The sequence below is a fragment of the Rhinolophus hipposideros genome (assembly GCF_964194185.1).
Source record: "Rhinolophus hipposideros genome assembly, chromosome: 4".
Lineage (NCBI taxonomy): Eukaryota > Metazoa > Chordata > Mammalia > Chiroptera > Rhinolophidae > Rhinolophus > Rhinolophus hipposideros.
The window spans coordinates 63,015,954-63,035,442 of record NC_138050.1 but is presented as its reverse complement, the minus strand read 5'-3'; the positions used below and the strand labels follow the sequence as shown (position 1 = coordinate 63,035,442).

At 46.6% G+C, this 19,489-nt stretch overlaps 1 protein-coding gene across 1 annotated transcript in view; it reads right to left on the bottom strand.

The window, feature by feature from the left end:
• SLC15A1 (solute carrier family 15 member 1) overlaps positions 1-17,101 on the bottom strand; it is a 47,807-nt gene extending 30,706 nt beyond the window's left edge. The window contains exons 1-4 of the mRNA XM_081046266.1: positions 16,827-17,101; positions 1,797-1,878; positions 1,553-1,694; positions 521-664 (exon numbers count right to left, since the gene is read on the bottom strand). Of these exons, the coding sequence (XP_080902392.1) occupies positions 521-664; positions 1,553-1,694; positions 1,797-1,803 (293 nt within the window). The 5' untranslated portion in view covers positions 1,804-1,878; positions 16,827-17,101. The remainder of the gene's footprint in view (positions 1-520; positions 665-1,552; positions 1,695-1,796; positions 1,879-16,826) is intronic.
• Positions 17,102-19,489: the final 2,388 nt, after the last annotated feature.

Here is a 19,489-nt window from a genome sequence, read left to right as displayed (position 1 = left end):
AAATCTTTGTAACTTGTCTAGTAGACCAGACTGCAGTAAAGGGAAATTAATCTCACAGAGGAGCATTCGTCAATAACACTTTCCATCAAGGACTCAGAACATAGAGCTTGAACAAATATTTATGAAACTGGATTACTGAAAAATCAGTAAGAGTCCAGTACAAGACAGAAGACTAAAGGTACAGAGTTTTCAGGAAACAGAGCACAGTTAAGGATCAAGGTCTAGGGGAGTTATGTGCCTCGAGAGAAGCTCAAGATTCACACAGGTCTTCCATGTGCTGACCATGCCTCAGTGTGAGATGCACCCCGGACAAGTGAGCAATGGCTTCAGACACTGTTAGGATGATGCCATACTGAAGACCCAACTCTTAGTCAATGAAATGGCTTTCTCTATACTGCTGATGAGGGAGGAAAGGCCTCCTTACACTTACAGAGAAGTTCAGGGAAACATCAAAAATTAGAGGACCAAATAAGCACGCAGTGGGAGGATAGGGGAAGGGCAGCAGTTAACATTAACTCACACATGTACAGCAACGTTGTTAGGGGTTCCACTGTTGTCGGAGTCTGAGAGCTCATTGTGGTTGACTTCTGACAGTTCCTTAATTGAGCTTACTGCAGTGATTGCCTGTCCAATTGTGTAGACAATGGATAGTGACACAATTGTCCTGTGTTTGAAGAAAATCCAAGTTAATTCTATAATCTACTTCCTACACCATCACAAAAAAAAAGCCCTCTGCTTCAAACTTTCAAGAGCCCAGTCATGAATATACTTGCTTCTTAAACTTGAGTCAAACAAGTAACTCTTAGAAAGGCAACCAGCTGAAGAATTTGTTGCCCAGCTTGCAAACGCGGAACAAAGTTTTGGCTGGAGCAGCCAGGGGAAGGGGGAAGGTCCATTTTATCTTTGAACAATTTGAAAGACGCAATGTTTTATTTTATCTCACTCCCGAAATCAGTACTCATATCTATAAAAAATGAGAGCTACTTATCTTGTGCCTGGTAACATTTAGCCAGGAGTGTACCATTGGTTATTTTTGTATTGTTTTGAATTATTTTGAGATACTCAATTTTCCTGCTTTTGCCTACATCATGCCTTGGGCCTGGAAGAGCCTCCACTTTCTTGCTTAGTAAGTCCTAGGAACTTCCTGATAACCCCCTACTGAGTGCACATGTGGAGCTCTTCCTGAAGGACTGACTGGCTGAGAGCCACGTGTCCTCTCCGCCCATCAAGCAGTGGGAGCTTCTCTGTTCTCCCAGCCTTAACGTCATTAATGATCCACAGTATCCCTGCTACCACTTCAAGATGAAACAAAGATGGTATCACTGTTTGGAGGCGGGGAGAAAAACCTACCAGTGCTGCTGTCATTCACTGCTAAATGCCAGGCACTGTGCCAGGCTCTGGGGATCCAAGGAGGAGCAGAAACAGGGTGTAGCATGCTCTCCTCAGAGTTTGATGTTCCTGATTCTTGGTTCCCAGAGTCCACCACGCCAAACCACAAAGCTAAGAATTGCTTTTCGGCTTGATTGTGAACCAGAACGTTGCGACTACTCACTTGAACTTTCCCAGCCAGGAGTCGGCAATGAGAGCGCCGAGAATTGGTGTCAGGTAGCACAGAGCAATAAACGTGTGGTAGATGGCAGTAGACAGATTGTCGTCCCATTTGAAGAACTGTGTGAAGTACAGAATCAGCAGTGCTGTCCACAGAGGGCAGGGGGAAGGAGAGAGGACACACAGTTAGGAGTGTCTGCGGAAGTCATGCTCTTCACGCAAGGCGGAGGGGTGTCGAAAATCGTTACCTCTCATTCCATAGTAGGAGAATCTTTCGCAGAACTCGTTGACCACGATGAAGAAGATGCTTAGGGGGTAACCAAAGCAACTCTGACAGAGAGAAACAGCCGGGGTGAGACAAGCTACTCATGGGCCATGTGCACAAGCGAGCGCGACCCGCATGAAGCAGCCCCCACCCATTTAGCAGCTTCTCAGTGACTATCCAGAAGTGGACACCAGAATTTAAAAACTTTTATTCCCTCATACTCCACAGAGAGACAACAATGAAACACAGCATCTAGTTTTATTGTTCGTCCGAGAAGGACTATACACCGCATTTCCTAAAGGCAAGGGGTGTCACGCAGAAACTCAGGATTGTCCCCTCGTTCATGTTAGCTGCATGACACACGTTTGTGACGTGAATGAAGCACAACTGTGAACATTTCAGAGCACAACGGACCGTAACGTTTGTAAGAGGAAGCAATGTGGAGAAGAGAAAACAGCACTCACCCGTGTTTGGGACATCCCTGAAAGAAAAACAAAATGCCACAATTAAAGTCAGGCAATTAAAATACTTTTTCCTGAGTCTGAACTCAGCCCCTCTCACTTTGCCTGGCAGTCAGATATAGTGTCCAGACAGCTCCAGCCCTCTCACAATCCCAGCCCCAGGCCCATGCCTCTTATCTAGAGTGGGGCCTGAGGCTGCATTTTCTTTAAATTAGCTCTGGCCAATTCTCACATGCATCAGAATTGAGAACCAGAGGCTCAGGGAAAGGTGCCAAAACCCTTTCCTCCTTAAAACACTTCAAAAGCTAACCATCGCCCACCGGTTAAAAGCCGAACTTTTTTTTTTTTTAATTAAATTTATTGGGGTGACAATTGTTAGTAAATTTACATAGATTTCAGGTGTACAATTCTGTATTACATCATCTATAAATCCCATTGTGTGTTCACCACCCAGAGTCAGTTCTCCTTCCATCACCATATATTTGATCCCCCTTACCCTCATCACCCACCCCCCACCCCCTTACCCTCTGGTAACCACTAATTATTGTCTGTGTCTATGAGTTTTTCTTTCTCATTTGTTTGTCTTGTTCTTTTGTTGTTTTTATGGAAGGCAGTGTGGAGGTTCCTCAAGAAATTACGAATAGAATTACCATATGACCCAGCAATCGCTCTCCTGGGTATCTACCCAAAAAATCTGAAAGCATTTCTCTATAGAGACACGTGTACTCCAATGTTCATTGCAGCTTTGTTTACGGTGGCCAAGACATGGAACCAACCAAAATGTCCTTCGATAGATGAATGGATAAAGAAGTTGTGCTATATATATACACAATGGAATAGTATTCGGCGTTAAGGAAAGATGATATAGGAGCATTTGTGACAACATGGATGGATCTTGAGAGTATAATGCTAAGTGAAATAAGTCAGACAGAAAAAGCAGAGAACCCTATGATTTCACTGATATGTGGTATATAAACCCAAAACAATAAAAGCCGAACTTTTAACATGTTCTTTACTATCTCACAAAGTCAGGGATTTGGTGAGGATTAAATAATGGACATCTAAAACGCTTAAGGGTACCTAACACACAGTGAGGATTCAGCCCCCATTCCTTTCCCTGGGCCCTCCTTTTTACCTCTTCCCCATGCATAGCAGGGCTCCCATGATACCCAACCATCTGTTCCCTGAGTGTGTGCCTACCCAAAGCCCTTCCTGCATAAGGCAGCAAATCCTTTGCCAGCAAGGATTCAAGGCTCCTGCCCGTCATGAAGCCTTCTCTGACCTCCTATGTTACCACAGTGCAATACAAGTTTATAGTTTTGCCTCCATTTTGGTGGAAGAATCTCGTACTGCCCATCTCCGCATTTCCAACGTCTTTTCCACTTACCACACAGCAGGGCCTATTGCCAGAAGAACAAATTAGAAGAGCAAGAAGAAAAAGGGTGAGATTCCAAGTGAGTTGGTACAAACCAGGCGCCACTGACTAAATCTTAGTGCCTGCTGCTCAGCCCGGGCTCTTCTATCCCCCTTGAATTTTGACAACAGTTGACCCATTGTCTTGTCTCAAGTCTTAACACGTCCTTGTCCTGCTTCCTACACCAACAGATTGTCCAGGATGTATCAGCATCTGTCACATGCGAGGCCCCTTTCCATGGAGAATCAACTCCCTCCCCTGAGCAGCCCCCTAGGACCACATCTTAGAGGTGTCTTTGTTGTCAGGGTCCCCGAGCAGCCTCTGCATCTGTGATACATTAGTGGCCCCACAGCAGTGGTTCTCTAACTGGTTCTCAGCGTCACTCCGAGGACTTATGAGAACAGATTGCTGGACTCCACACCAAGAGATGCCAACTCAGTAGGTCTTGGGTGGGGGTGGGGGGGGCTGGAGTTTGCATTTCTAACAAGTTCCACAGTGTTATGTTAACGCTGCTTGTCCAGGGGCCACACTTTGAGAACCCCAGGTAGGTCCTTCCGTGGAGTTGCCTGACTGGTCTGCATAAGTCAGTTTTATCACTTCCTTGACCCCAAACCCCAGAGAGGCCCTTCTGTGCCAGTCCAGACCAGGAACTGAGGACAGAAGCCAGACATGCTGAAATCTTCACCACCACACCCCACCTCGAACTCTCACACGCTTCCTCATTTGGGGCCCTTCCTCTCGAATCTACCACCTTGTATTTTCATTATGTGCAAGTCTAGGGCCATCATCCCACAATAAACAAAACTGCAACTCTGCCTGAGGAGCTCTGTTCTTGGCCCAGACCCACGTGGTCTTCCAGGCTTTGATGGGCTGGTCCTGGGCGGCCTCACTTCCTGATTCTGGGTGTGCTGTGCTGGGGGTGGGGACCTGCACTTTCCTAGCTCAGCATGGACCCACCACCTCCCACCGGCTGGTCTTTTGCTCACTTCAGGAGAGCGATGCTATTTGTCCTTGTCCTAAGGTGGGAAATAAACTATCCTGGTCTCACAAGGCTTTGATTCCCAACTCTTCCTGCCTATTGAAGTTCCGAAAGGAGATTCCTCAACACGGAAAGACTGGTTTTCTCCCCAGGTAAACTTCCTTGTGGGAATGGGCTGCTTTAGGGCAGAACACGTGAAGAATGTAGACATGGGATCAGACATGTGACCTTGGGCAAGTCCATCTTCCCTTAGGACTGCCTGCCTATCAGATGAAGATAACTCCACCCACCTTACAGGATTGCTGTAAGAGTTTCAAGGGAGAAGCCCGAGCCCAGGGCCTGACGCATCATTCAATGGGAAATGCTGCGACCTCAGAATCCTCAGCACCTCGCATGAAGCTTTTCACAGAGTAAAAATGAAATTTTTGTTGAGTGACTATGTATTCAAAGAACCAGTCGTATCAGTCTCCAAGTACCATGTCCAGATACTGGCTCTGCCACTCCAGGCCCACCAACCCCCTTCTGAGGCCGACCTACACAGATTTCATCAGTGTCCCCATATCTACCCAGTTCCCCACATGATTTGGCCAATGGGGAGCCCTACCAAGAGATCAGAGGGTCAGGGATACCTTTTCCTGGCTCCTTCTCAAAGGTCACTTCAGACTGCTTTGTCCTCAAGAGACAGACACTGCTTCTCTGAAGATGGCGCTTTCCACGTGACTCTCTCCTTCCAGGTTTTGAACACTGTTTTGTACCACTTGCTACAGGTGGTACCTGGAAGGCCATGATTCTGGGTACCTGATCTATCATTTATGGTTCCTAGTCTCCCACCCTTTTCTAATTGGTCTTTTTGTGAAGAAATGCTTCTATTTTGAATATGCCATCTGTTTCCTGATGAGATCAGGACTGATATACCCCATAAGCCAGGCTTCATCACCAGACTCTACACGCTGCCATGTTTCATCACCAGATTGGGAATAGTACCACTTTCTAGGGATATAAAAGGATATGTGCTTTTTAAAAACCTGTTGGCAGCATTCAAAGCCCCTTTTCATTGTAGTGGTGTTCCATCATCTTGAGGACATGGCAGGACCTTACAATTTTCTGCCTACCTAGACTTCAGATAATGTGGTTTTGCCATTGTTTCCCAAAGACCGGACAAAACAAGGAGTGACACCCACACAAGGGCTCAGTGGTCTTTGCAATGGACCTTCTATAAAAAAGCAGGAGGGAGGCACAAACACACAAATTCAACAGAGATAGCCTGGAACTTCACTGCAATCATACCTTTCACGTTTCTCAGAATTTTGGTTTGCAGGGAAACACTTTGCCTGGCCAGGGTAGCACCTGTAATTCTTTTTGCTAAATATTATTTAATACCAATTATTTGATAAATAATAATGGCAAAGGTTTTGCTTACTTTAAACATAAATAGGGTTACAAAAAGATGACCAAAACACTCAGAGAACTTAGGTCTTGTTACAATAACCATCACACCCAGAACTACATTATGGAAAATGAAATTTCTAAGCGCAATGAAGAGAAAATCTGAGATTTCGTACCCAGTCATCAGTCAGGAAGCTTTTTATTTTCTGACAGGTGTGCATTCCAAAGAACGACTTTTATTGTTGCAGGGCAGAGGTTGCTAAACTCTTCCACTACAGAATTCAGAGCTATTTACTGGATGTAATATTGCAGTCAGCATTTCTTATCTTAATACACCTTTGTCAACAGGATTGCTATCTTAGAAAGCTCAAATGCAGAAGTAGTGTTTATGTTGAGCCTTAAGTCTGAACTCAGATTTCAACTGCCACAAGAGTCTGTTTCCTTTGGCACACTATGTCCATCCTTGGTAAATCTCATCAGCACACGGGACTGGTCTGATTTTTCTAGCACCATTCATGGGTCGCTTGGATTTAACTACTGATCGGAGTAAAACATCTTAGAATGAGCCTTGCCAGGAACTTAGCTTAGTTAGTACGAAGCACGTAGCAATCGCTGAATCAATGCTGGTTCTTCTCATTATCCTAAGCCTAGCAGTGCTTTTGTTTTCTTTTGGCTAAAGAATTTGGTAAGTATACATTATAAACGTCCATGATTACTGACTTGGGGGGACAGCAGAAAAACAAAAGGCACTATTACTTCCCATTACTTTACGTAATCTCTCCATGAAGGTGAATGTTAACAAAGCACATTCCATATTTTGAAACATTTAGGGATGGAAACCCTACCTTGAATGTTTTGTCACCTAGAAATGAAGAACTCCCTCAGCAACATGATGGGTGTAAAGAGTGCATTTCTAAAATTTGGACTTGGAAAGGGAAGGAATGGGGCATTTGGCTGAAGTCTGAGAGAGGAGCTCTCACCTTCAGGCAGAGAGAAAATTGTTCCCTATCTTCATCAAGAATGAAATTGAGCGAATAATTTATGTGTTGCGTGATGTGTTAGAGATGATATTGCTGAAGTTGTATGGTGTGGTAGCAGAACAGGGTCCCCCAAAGATGAGGTCCATGTCCGAATCCCCGGAACTCGAGGCTATGTTACCTTCCAAGGCATAGGGACTTGGCAGGTGTGATTCAGGTAACGACCTTGAGATGGGATGCTCACGCTGGATTATCTGGGTGGCCCCAGTGTAATCACGATAGTCCTTAAAAGAGTCAAAGGAGGAGATTGGCTTGGTGGCAATTGCTGGAAGGCCACCGTGAGCCAAAGAATGTGGTGGCTTCTGGAAGCTAAAAAGACAAGGAAATGGATTCTCCCTTAGAGCCTCTGGAAGGAACCCAGCCTTGCTGACACCTTGATATTAGCCCAGGGACACCCATTTCATTTCTGACCTCCAGAACTAAAGAGAATAAATTTGTGACATTTTAAGTCACTAAGTTTGTGGTAATTTGTTACAGAAGCAGTAGGAACTAGTATATGGGTTTGCCTCAAGCTATGTAAACATAGATTTTTATCATTATTTACATAGATAAAATTTCCTAGCATATTTTATTTGACAGCAAAACACCCGTTTTATAATTTTTTCTAAGCTACATTTTCTACCTGAGGACTCCTAAGTCCATACCTGGTACTTGCTTTTTTGATGCAATTTGGCAGAATCTGTATTTGCCCTGTTCCCTTCTGCAGGCTACTGAGCCTTCACTGCCCATCTCCACCCATTGGGGATGCTACCTTCCGGGGTTGCTACAGGGCCGGAGGTGGTCTGAAAATGGCTTCCTATGCCAGAATTAAAACGTGTTAAGTTGATCGTGGTTCTTTTAGTCCGTGCACATGCCTCACAGGTAGGTCACGTGAGACCCCAGGGAACGCAATGGCCTCTGCTAGAACCCCCTCAGCCTCATTCTTAGCCGAAGTGGTTTCTGAGTCAAGGGGAGAACTCTCTCAATACTGCCCCTGCATCTAGTATGGGGAAGGACATGGGACTTGGAACGAGGAGGCCGAACCACAGCTTGGAGACATTATTCCTAGCCATGTGGCTTTGTTCAAAGTATTTCACCACTAGACCTCCATTCCTTCATCTAGAGAGGCTAACACCTTCTTTGCAACTGGTAAGAATGAATCCACATCCGTAAAAAGAGGTTTGTTATTCACTGCACCCCATGAAGACAGCTGGGTAGTACGGATGGATGTTTGGAATGGCCTGACTTAAAATGAAAATATGGACAAGAATCTGCTGTGACGAGCCCTGGCAGGAGTGAGAAGCTGGCTCTCACAGAAAGAGGCGTCCCTCCAGGGCTGCTCACACTGACCAAAAGCAGAAGGTCCTTATGATGCCACGCTGGGAACTTAGGCCACGGAAATCAGGAAAGAGAAAAGTCCGTCTTCTCAAAACAAGCCACCGTGGCAAGCACTGACTTTCAATCAAGCTGCTTTTCCAGTGGGTAGCACTACCGTGTGTGACATGTGGGTAGCTATAGGGGTTTAAGGATCATTTTTAATCTCTCCGGGCAGTGGTTCTTGAGATGTGGTCCCTGCACCACCAGCAGCAGCACCTGGAAACATATCAGAAATGCAAACTCTCAGGTCTAGCCCAGAACGACCGAATCAGAAATTCTGAAGGTGGAGCCTGGCTGTCTGCATGTGACCACGTCCTCCGGGCAATGCTGACATGCTACAGTTTGAGAGCGACTCACTGCTCCAGAGTGACGCTAGGGAGCATCAAGGAAAGGCCTGTGCAAAGGTGTGCATGCTAAGTGGCAGCTCCATCCAGGCGACCAGCTCCTCTGATGTGATTCTGGCCTCTGCTCTTCCTTCCTGTTCTGAGCTCTGTCTATTGTTCACCAGGATGACTGTGACAAGCAGATGCCTTGTCTTACCTTCCCCGCCCCCTGTCCGTCCTATCAACCTGAGTTTCCCACATAGAACATTTCAGGATTGCTCTCAATCTTTGCTGGCTCTCTGCAACCTGTAAGGTCAGACCTGCGGCTCAGCATAGCGTTCAAAGCCCTTCGGGATCGTATTCCCATCCTCCTCCACTCCACGTGGAGTGTGGGCACATGACATGCCAGGCTCTTCGTAGCTCCCTGCACCACTGGGGCATTTAGCACCTCACCTCCCCCCTCGGCCTCCCAAATACTCTCTTCCCCACTTAGGTCTCTTTAGCTTCTTTACAACTGCCCCTGACAGAGCAGGTTGTTCTGACCTCTGAAAAATGTTACAGGGCCTCACACATCATTTTTCTGTTTATCGAGACAATGAATGGTGTGCGCCACTTCAAAAAGGACCTAGTGGGATATACATCGGGCATAGCCAGTTGATCTGAGGCGAGGGAACGGGATGCGTGGGGGAAGAGGAAGGACTCGAGCACCCGGTGTTGCACACTTGGTTTGATTATTTCCCCCCCAAAATTGATCAACTTTGATCAAGAAGTGAAAAGTGCTTTTCTTTTACTGCAGTAGTGATTATACTAGTCAGATTAGCTTTAGAGCAAATTCTATGCCTGTAATCCTAAGCCCTTGCTTCTGGAGTAGTTCTGTTTGAGGCTGTTTCTTGCCTGACTTGTTTCTTTCCTTACGTGAATGTTTTGCCGCATTTCCCACCCTCAGGGTCCCTGCTAGTCCATATGGCGCTTTTTTAGGCATTAGAAAATTGGGTCTCTTTCAGACCGGACGCTGCCTCAGGAGGCAATGGCTTGATGAAGGGAGAGTGGATTGGCGCCAATAAGAAAAGGTGTCCCTGGGTGGATGCATTGCTTGGCTGTGGAGCATGGGCTGCATTCCAGCCCCCAGGGGCCTCCTGCTGAGGACTTCATGCAGGGTCCAGCCAGCGCACCTGAGCAGTGGCCCTGCACACCTTTAATTAAAAAAAAAAAAGTCTGTTTTTCCACAACCACCGTCTTCCCCGCTAAGAGAACCTATTTTTCCTTTGACACGTTGACAAATAGCTACATAAACACAGAACACACTAGGGTGTGGTCTTCATAACGCCGCTTCATAATCAAGGCACTGGTAGTCTTCCTGCATCACTGCTGAAAGTAAATGACTTACCAGTCCGTTGAGAACTCAGAACATCAACTAAATTCTAATAGCATGAGGCTACTTTAGAAATACAGGGAACCCAGTATATCTGGTTCATAAAACCAGTTTTATTCAGTGACTTGGGTATGATGCCATTGCAGGGAACCGCTCAGCCCTGGAGCACTTGTTCCTATCCACACCGGCCATGCGGGCAAAGGTGTGAGCCCCACGGATCAATGGGGCCTTCTGTCCAGGCCCCTGAGAAGAGAGATACAGGATATGAAACCACTGAGCTACAGTCTGGCATTGGCTCCTCAGCAGTGGGGTCTCTCACAGCGCATGTTGCTGTCATCAGCCCCTGCTGTTTCGGTGTTGCCCTTTTTGTTTGGGAACAGGGACCACAGGAAGCTGGCACCTCTGGCTAGTCTTTCTTCGCCGTGTGTGTGAGTAATAAATTGCCTCGTATCGTTAGCCATCCACCAGCCAGGCCTCGTCCTTGCCTGGTCTGGTGTGTGTCTAATAGCCACGCCACCACCTTTCTTTAAATCACCTCCTCCCTCAGCGGGGGCGTCCACTGGTCAGGACTGAGGGAGCCAGCCCTTGGTCAGTGCACTAGTCTGCTGGGGCTGCCCTACAAGGCACCACAAATGGAGTGGCTTCAGACAATGAAAATCTATTGCCTCACAGTTCTAGGGGCTGGAAATCCTAGGTCAAGATGTGGGCAGAACTGGTTCCTTCTGCGGGCTGCGAGGGGGAATATATTCCAGGCCTCTTCCCTAACTTCTGGTGGTTTTACTGGCCATCTTTGGTGTTCTTTGACTTGTAGGAGCATTGCCCTGATCTCTGCCTTCGTCTTCACACAGTCTTCTCCCTGTGCATGTCCGTGTCCAAATTTCCCCTTTTCGTAAGGGCACCAGTCATATCGGATTAGGGGCCCATCTACTCCCGTATGACCTCATCTGAGCTAGTTACATCTACAATGACTGTATTTCCAAACAAGGTCACATTCTCAGGTACCAGGGTTAGGACTTCAGCATATGAATTTGAAGGGGACACAATTAAACCCATAGCAGTTTGAGAGCATTGTAATACATAACCTGTTGCTGTAGGTTACAGATATTCTCTTACCTTTTAAAAAGACTTCTACACAATTGTCTACAATTATAGGCTTAAGAGGCCCATATTAGCCACCTCTGATGGTTTTATAAATAACCTCTGACTTTTATCATCGTTTCCGTAACTAGCGCTCTTCATCACTGACCGCCATGCCTGTTCTCCTTCAGAAAGAAATGATCTCTACGGGCAACAGGGTGCAACCACCTTTGGACATGCTCCAAGATCGTGTATTCCTTAATTGCAGGGAAAGGACAGCCAGGCAAGAAGGTGCACCCCAGTTAATATGGAGCAAGATGTTATGCAAAACAGATCCAGGCACAGGCCTAAGGTCTGCCTCGTGTGTAGGAAGGGAGCAGTCGCTCAGGCGAGATGATCTTACTGGCTGTTAGGAAGACAACGCTTGCTTTCCAGGACATGTCCTTTATCTATACCTGGACATTCTTTTATTCTAGATGAACACCCTTTATTCTGAACTTTGATTTAGGCTTACCTTAAATGCTATTACTGCTGACAATGAATAACCCACTATAGTCTCAGCTTAAAGAGAAGACAGACCCATCCTCAGAGCAGGCTCCAAAAAAGGAAATAAGAAGAAAGGACCCGAAGAGAAGCAGCTGTCAGCCTCCTGGACAACACCCTCCCATCACAGTGAATTGCACACATCCAACAGGCAACACTAACAAGCCTACTGACATCAGCCCTTGCAATGTCACACATTGTCATAGGCGAAAACAATGCCAAAACATGCAAGTTTCGTTAAATCAAAATGAACCAGTTTCCTGGCCCTTTGGGAAGTTTGTTTTGAAGGAAATCAAGTTAGAGACCCTAAATTTTACACACAACAATTTTTTACTCTTAGAAGTTAAATTATGACTAGAAAATTTGCTTTATGATCGTGGTAAGTGTGAAATCAGGCAGCAAAGCTATGTACACAATGCACATTTCTCTCCTAGTTGATGTTTAGATTGCTCATGCCTCATTCCTATCATGACACTATCTCTAAAGAATTTCTAAAAGTAGAATGCTCGTAAAATATTATGCATATTTTAAATTTTATTAGATATTGCCTAACAACTCTCCCTAGAGGTGTTAGGTGACTGATTTATTTCTTCCAGTCTTGTAATTTTAAAATGAGCATGCATAGAAGAAACAGCTATTAAAAAAAGAAAAGTTAAATATTATTCATAGCTAAATGTTGCCTGGAAACTGTATCCACAGATCCATAGTACAATATCAATGGAATATGGACATCATTTTAGAATTAATTTGAGGTAAGTTACCTGAGTCTGTGACATCACCGTGAGCATTTCTAATTCACCTACTTTTATACGGGGGTGGGTGGGCATTTTCTATATACCATTTCTTTTATTAAATGGATTGGTGTTTAGAATTGCCTTGCTGGGGGGAGACACTAGTCATGAAAGGTGGCACCTCAGGTGAGGAAGTAGGCCACCATGTAATCACGTGTACACACTAAGAATATTTTCTACCTAAAGTCAAATATAAGTGATGTACATAATTCAGAAAGAACATTTTCTATTGCTATTGTATGCTGGGTTGAAGAGTGTGTCCCCCCAAAGCCTCATTTCCTTTTCAGACTATCAGAAGGTAGCCTTATTTGAAATGGGGTCATTGCAGCCATGAGTTAAGAGGAGGTCATACTGGAGGAGGGTGAGTCCTTAATCCAATATGCCTGGTGTCCTTATAGGAAGACAGCATGTGAAGATAAGACATGCACAGAGGGGAGACGATGCGAAGCGAGAAGACAGCTATGTGACCATGGAGACAGAGATTAGAGTGATATGTCTATGAGCCAAGGAATGCCAAGGATTGGTGGCATCACTAGAAGCTAAGGGCATGGAACAGATTCTCCCCTGGAGCCTTCAGAGAGAGCATGGCCCTGCCAATACCTGGATTTTGGACTACCAACCTCAGAACTGGGAGACATTGCTGTTACATTGCTGTTATTTTAAACCACTCAATTCGTGGTACTTCCGTTACATCAGCCACAGGAGACAAGTATACCATGCAAGCTTATGTGCTTTGACTAAATGGAGAAAAGGTTTATTCCTCCAAGAACATCTCAAATGTACCTCGTGATATGTCCTAATAGATTTTATAATCAAATCTTGCCACTTGAGGCAGATTGTAGAAGTTTTAAATGCTTAGCTTGAGAGGATTCAATAAGTCCTCTTGGTGAGTACATTTTGTGAATTTTCCAGTCTTAAGTCTGATCCTTAAACCAAATTTTCTTATGGGCATGTGCTCAGTTTCACATTAACTGATGACAGTTACTGATCACAGTAACTGATGACTCTAAACCCTAACCCAATGAGAAGCTCCTTTCCCAGCGGGAGGCCTTGGCTAGTTTCCCATCTGGAGGAACTAAATCTTCCTCCTATTTTAGGGGTATCTGTGGAAGATCCTATCCCTTCCCCTTGGCCATGGTACTTTCCAACTACTGAGATTGCCCTTTAGCTCTTTACTGTCTATGGCTGACAGCTACACTGGGACCCAATCGCGGCAGCAAACAGAAGCATGATCTGGCCCATCTGACACAGCTCTGTTCCATGAACCCCATAAGACAACTTTGTCATCTAGTTTCTCAGTAATATATTTCTGGCCTCTGAAACCAAGGGACAAAGTTACAAAACAGTGATTCCCTGGTTCTTCATGCTGCAACACCAGTCTGTGAGTCAATGGTTCTCACTCATCTGCTGATAATGCTACTCTCATTCTTTCATCATCATCACAGAGGAACATGGAATGTTCCTTAGATTCCTCCCTTGTTTTTACTATCAGCTCACCTGGGACACCTACCCACTTGGTCTCCTGCCAGGAATGAAATCAAGATGCAGTTGTGTCTGAGAGCTATCCTGAGAGGTAGCAACCAGTCCCATGCTTCCATTCAACCCCACTGTCATTAGCAGCTCCACTCTGGAGAACAGACAGCTGTCCCTCTCACTAGTGAACTTTCCTGGTAGCTCAACTAGCCAATTGACTAATCCCTCAATCTGTTTGCTGTTCTTTAGTCACTCAAAGGGCAGCAGGAAACTTATTAATCAAAAAAGCCAAGTAAATGAAAAACAGAATAATTCCATTCAGGATATTTTCTAGAGGTATGAAGGACTAGACAAAAATTTCACATTAAGATGGCCTCCAACTTTGACAGGCCAGTATTAGCTGCTGCTTTCACTGGTCTCATAGAACTTTCTTCACCTCAACTGTAACTCAGTGTAGAAAACTGCTGTTTATGGACTTGTGTTCCTGTCCCTGACGATATGAGTTTCTTTAAGGCAGGGACTATTTTATACTCTCATGTGGTAGGTAAATACCTGCATAAATGAGTGATTTAGGCTTGCCCCATCATCCTTAGCTGATCACAACGATTCATTGCTTCTGTTATGTTCCGCTTTTATTTCTTAGCTGTAGAGCGGAACATAACTTTCAAATTTTAGCTACAAATTTACCCAAAACGTGATCGTTATGGACAAGCCATGACCAGATTCTAGCCATGATCTCATTTGGGGGCACATTTGGACAGGGCAAGCGTTAAGAAAGAGAGAGCCTTGCATTTAGAGTCATTTAAGCAGTGGTTCTCCCAGTGTGATCCTGCGACCAGAAGTGGCAGCAGCAGCAGCTCAACCTGGGAACTTGTGTAAATGCTAATCCTTGAGGCCTGCCCCAGACTTACTGAAGCAGAGACTGTAAGGATAGGGCCCAGCAACCGGCAACCAGTTAGAATAAGCCCTCACGCAGGTAATCCTGGGGCACGCGAAAGGCTGAAAACCCACATACTTCGATTACTGTCAGCCTGAAAGAACCCAATGTCAGAGGTTTTCTCTTCTTGCTGTCGAAGAAGGTTCTCCCAAGGGTCAGAAGCCCAAGGCCTTCTTTGGTGTGGAGCAACTTCAGCTTCTAGCTGTATACTTAACAGCCTGTAGCAGGAGTACCAGTTTCCCTGGGACTTCCCGGGGTTTCCCCAGAGCTCTGAGAAAGGGGAGGGAATGCAGAAGGACTTCTAAATGCCCCTGCTTGCCACACCTTTAAGGCTAAGTCCATCATTCTATGCTCAGGCAGGAGGCTGACTTGAAGAACCTGAAGCCTCTTCACACTTAATTTTTGAAGTCATGTATGTGGCAAATGACAAAGCAGGACCTATAGTTTTTCAAGACCAAAGTAATTTGTGAGAGCAACTACTTTAGCGTAGACTTTTGCTAAGCTCTGGGTAAGGGAGTAGGGAGGGGTGAGAGGAAAGAGATGGAATATTCAAAATCTTCAGTCAAACCATCCTTAGCTCCACAAAGGCCTGGGTCACTTGAGAGGTTCTCAGCCTTTCTGAGACCTAACTACAGAAGGCAGCCCTTGGGAAACCGGCCTTCTCTCCATTCCCAACTCTGATCAGCACACTTGTACTTTAAAAGCGGGAGTCGGCAAATTGGAGCATAGGCTAACTCCTGCCCAGCACCTATTTTTGTATAGCTCTCAAGTTAAGAGTGGTTTCTACATTTTCAAATGATGAAAAATAAAACAATTAAAAAAGACTATTTTGTGACACATTAAAATCATATAGCATCCTTCTGGAACAAGCACAGCCAGCCCCCACTAGAAGTCCCAGTGCTCCTTCAGAACCATAACACGGAGGCCGTGGGAGCTAACTGGAGGGCGGCACACCAGCTGTTGTGCTCTTACACACCTAACACAACCACTGAGGTCTGCACTGACATTTCAGTCTAACAGCTGAGGAAGTAGCAAGTGGTAAGAACAAGAACGTAAGTGCAGATAAGCCCAAGTCAGACCCGGTTCTCTCAATCATGCGGCCACACCGCGCCTGCCTGGGCCCCTCCATGGCGTAACTTAGGGGGAAGCACTTGACCCGCCTCCCCATCTCTAAGGGAGAAGGCTGGGCGGATCTCTGGTCTCGTCCAGTGCATTCCCTGCCGAGTTATTCTGAAGCAGGCAGGATTCAGTCGTTTTCTAGATGTTCTGCGGACACCCCATGCCTACAGAGAATCAGCCACTCTTGAGATGGAACGACAAGAAAGGCCACCACCGGCTAGCCCCAGCTCCTCTTGGGCCAGGCGGGGCTCCCTCCGGAGCTCTGGGGTCACGTCACCAGCCCGCCGCCAGGGAAGTGCAAAGGCAGCCGCTCAGCGCCCACAGACCACGCAGGTCCCGCTGGCCCCTGCCATCACGCGACGACCCATGCCAGCCTCCAGCCCACTCCCACTCCACAGGCTGGGAACCCGAGGACCGAGGGCTGCCAACAAGTGGGCCGGCCACAGTTATCGCCTTCATTCTTGCAACCGCTGAGTCGCGGCGCTTCAGGACCGTCCACCTCGGCGTCCAGGGAGCGCAGAGACCAGCGAGCCCCGGCTCCACTGACCCCCCCGTAGCTTCCCGCCGCGGCGACGTGTCCCTGCCGCGCGCCCAGGCCCCCGCCCGCGGTGCCAGCCCTCCCGGCTCTGAGCGCGGGCCCGCGAGCCGCCGGCCACAGCGGGGACCTGCGTCGCCCCCGGCGGGATCCCTCGAGCTCCCTTTGCGGCGTCCCAGCTCCGCGGAAACTCCGCCCCAGCCCAGCTACGCGAGCCTACCCATGTCGGCGGCTTCGAGGGCTGCCTGCGACTGGAGAGCTAGGAGCCCAGGCGGGAGGACTTTTTTCTTTCAAGGTGTTGTTGCTCCTATGCTTTTGTTTGCCGGCCCTGCCCAGCCACCTGTGCAGCTGGAGGTGTGCAGGCGGGGCGGCCCGGCCCCACCCTGGGAGGCGGTGGGACCGCGGGGAGCAGAGGTTAGCGCCCCTTGAGCCCTGCAGAGGGACACCTGTGCGTGGCCAGCCCCGGGGCTCCGCTGTTCCGCCCCAGGCCCTTAGCGCGGGGCAAGACGCACAGCCGCAGGTGGCAGCGTGACGCGGGGGTCACGGATGACCCAACGTGAGCGCGCACCTGAGCCACGGGGGAGGGCTTGTTAAAACGCAGGTGCCTGGCCTGCCCCGGGTTTGCTGACTTGGTAGGTCGAGGGTGGGGCCTGAGAATTTCATTTCTAACAAGTTCTAAGGGGGTGTTGCTGCTGCTGCTCCAGGGACCCCACTTGGGAAACCACTGCGCTGACAAAAGCACGTCTGCGTGGGGAGGCCAAAGTGGGAAGGGCATTGCGCAGTTTCACGGGTGTGCGCCTGTCCGTGTGTGTGTAGTTTCACCTGGAGTGTGGACCCACACTACAGCATTTCTGGAGGATTCTACCCATCCTTCCTTTAAAATTAACAACAACAACAACAACAATAATAATAACAGCGATTATCTCCAGATCGTTTTTTCTGTTTCCTTGTCTGACTTGAGAAGGGGTTTGGGTTCTGCAAACACTGAGAGGAACATTAAAAAGGGAAATGAATGTGAGTTTCTATTGCCTTAAAAACAAAACAAAACAAAACCGTGGTAAAATATACAGAAAAGTTACCACATTAACATTAAGTGCCATAAGTACATTCATGGTGTTATACAACCACCACCACCGTCCACGACCAGAACCTTTTCATCCTTCCAAACACACTCTGAACCTATTAAACACTAGCTCTCCATTCCCCTTACCCTGGCCCCTGACCACTACTCTTCCACTCTCTGTCTCTGTGAATTTGATTACTCTAGGTACCTTATATAGCTGGAATCAAAAAGCATTTGTCCTTTTGTGTCTGGCTTCTTTCACTTTGCATAATGTCTTCAAGGTCCATCCATGTTGTAGCAGGTGTCAGAATTTCGTTCCTTTTAAAGGCTGAATGATAGCTCACTGTATGCACACCCCACATTTGGGGTGTCTATTCATCTGTCTCTATTAACTTTTGAGTCTTAGCAATTCCCCTAGCCTGACTGGAAGACTGTGGTGTGCTCTGCCCTCCTCTGGCTTTCTTCAGGTAATGGCTCAGTTGATACACACAGGGGAGCAAGTGATGTTACGTAAAAGCATGGGGGCTGCAAGTAAAAAGGCTGCATGCATTATATATATATAATATATATATTATATATATATACATGCATCAAGAAAAATGCAGCATTGACTGAAGGAAAGAAAACTTGCTCCAGAAGGATTGAAAGCATGCTTCTTAGTTGTTATCCTGCCCTCAGATAAGCCAGGAGTAGAAAGGAGAAGCTTGTGGTGGTTCCTTTTGATCAAAGTTCTCTCTATAGGGTAGTATTTCTGTTGTTGAGCTCATGAAGCTTGGAATCCTGGGCACTCTTGTTCTGGGCCATGTTAACCTGAAAATAAGAGGCCTTTCAAAGTAAGGGGCAACAGCATTTATTTGACATCAAAGAATAGCTATTGGGGAAGTACTGATTGAGGGAGAAGCCCAAATAGTGTTCTGATTAGGAGACAAAGGCAAGGTGTATTGATGGGAAAGGGAAGGGGATCATTACATCAATAGAAGGAAGGCATTTCTATTGGTGCTGTGAGCTAACACAGCAATGCTAATGCCAAACAATGTTTTTAATTTGCAGTCCAGTAGTTATAATAACTACTTTCTTGTTATCTTTGCAAACAGTTCTTTGGGACACAACGTTGCTTTAGGCCCAGTCCAAAGGTTATTTTGCCCTGTTTTGACATTCCAAAAGTTTGAGGCACAAGATGTGTAAGGAAGGCAGTTCCTCTGGGATGGCAGCTCCCGCTCCATTTTAAAGTGGTTCTGTTTATATTGTTAGTATTTTTTTACAGCCAGTGGTTCTCCAAGTGGGGTCCCCAGAACAGCAAATCAGTATCACCTGGGAACTTGTGTCAAAGAAAATTCTCAGGCCCCCATCCCAGATGTAAAGAATCAGAAACTCTCCAGGGGGCTGCAGCCCACTTTCAGTAGTCGTAAGGCAAAAGCTATTTCTTCCACATGTTTATTTAATTCTTCATTCAGCCATTATTTATTTATCACGTCCAAGAGTAAACTACTGTGCTAGGGACAGGTATTGGGCAAATAGCCCTACACTCATGTTCTTTGTCATCTTTTAAGCATAATAGGAAAGGGCCAGTTACTCGAGATGGAGGAGCAAAAATGAAGAACAAAACCCGAGGGAGTAGAAGAGACGAGCTCTGCTGATCCGAGTGCATCAGCCAATACCTAGGAGACACTAGAATTCTCAGGATGGTCTGGACTTGGAGCCCACACATTTCTCAGCAGATGCTCCTTGGCATGCGGCGTATATAAGAAAATAACTTGGACTTGGGGGCTTTCAAATCCTCCACCCTGTCTCAAGAGAGACCTAACACTAT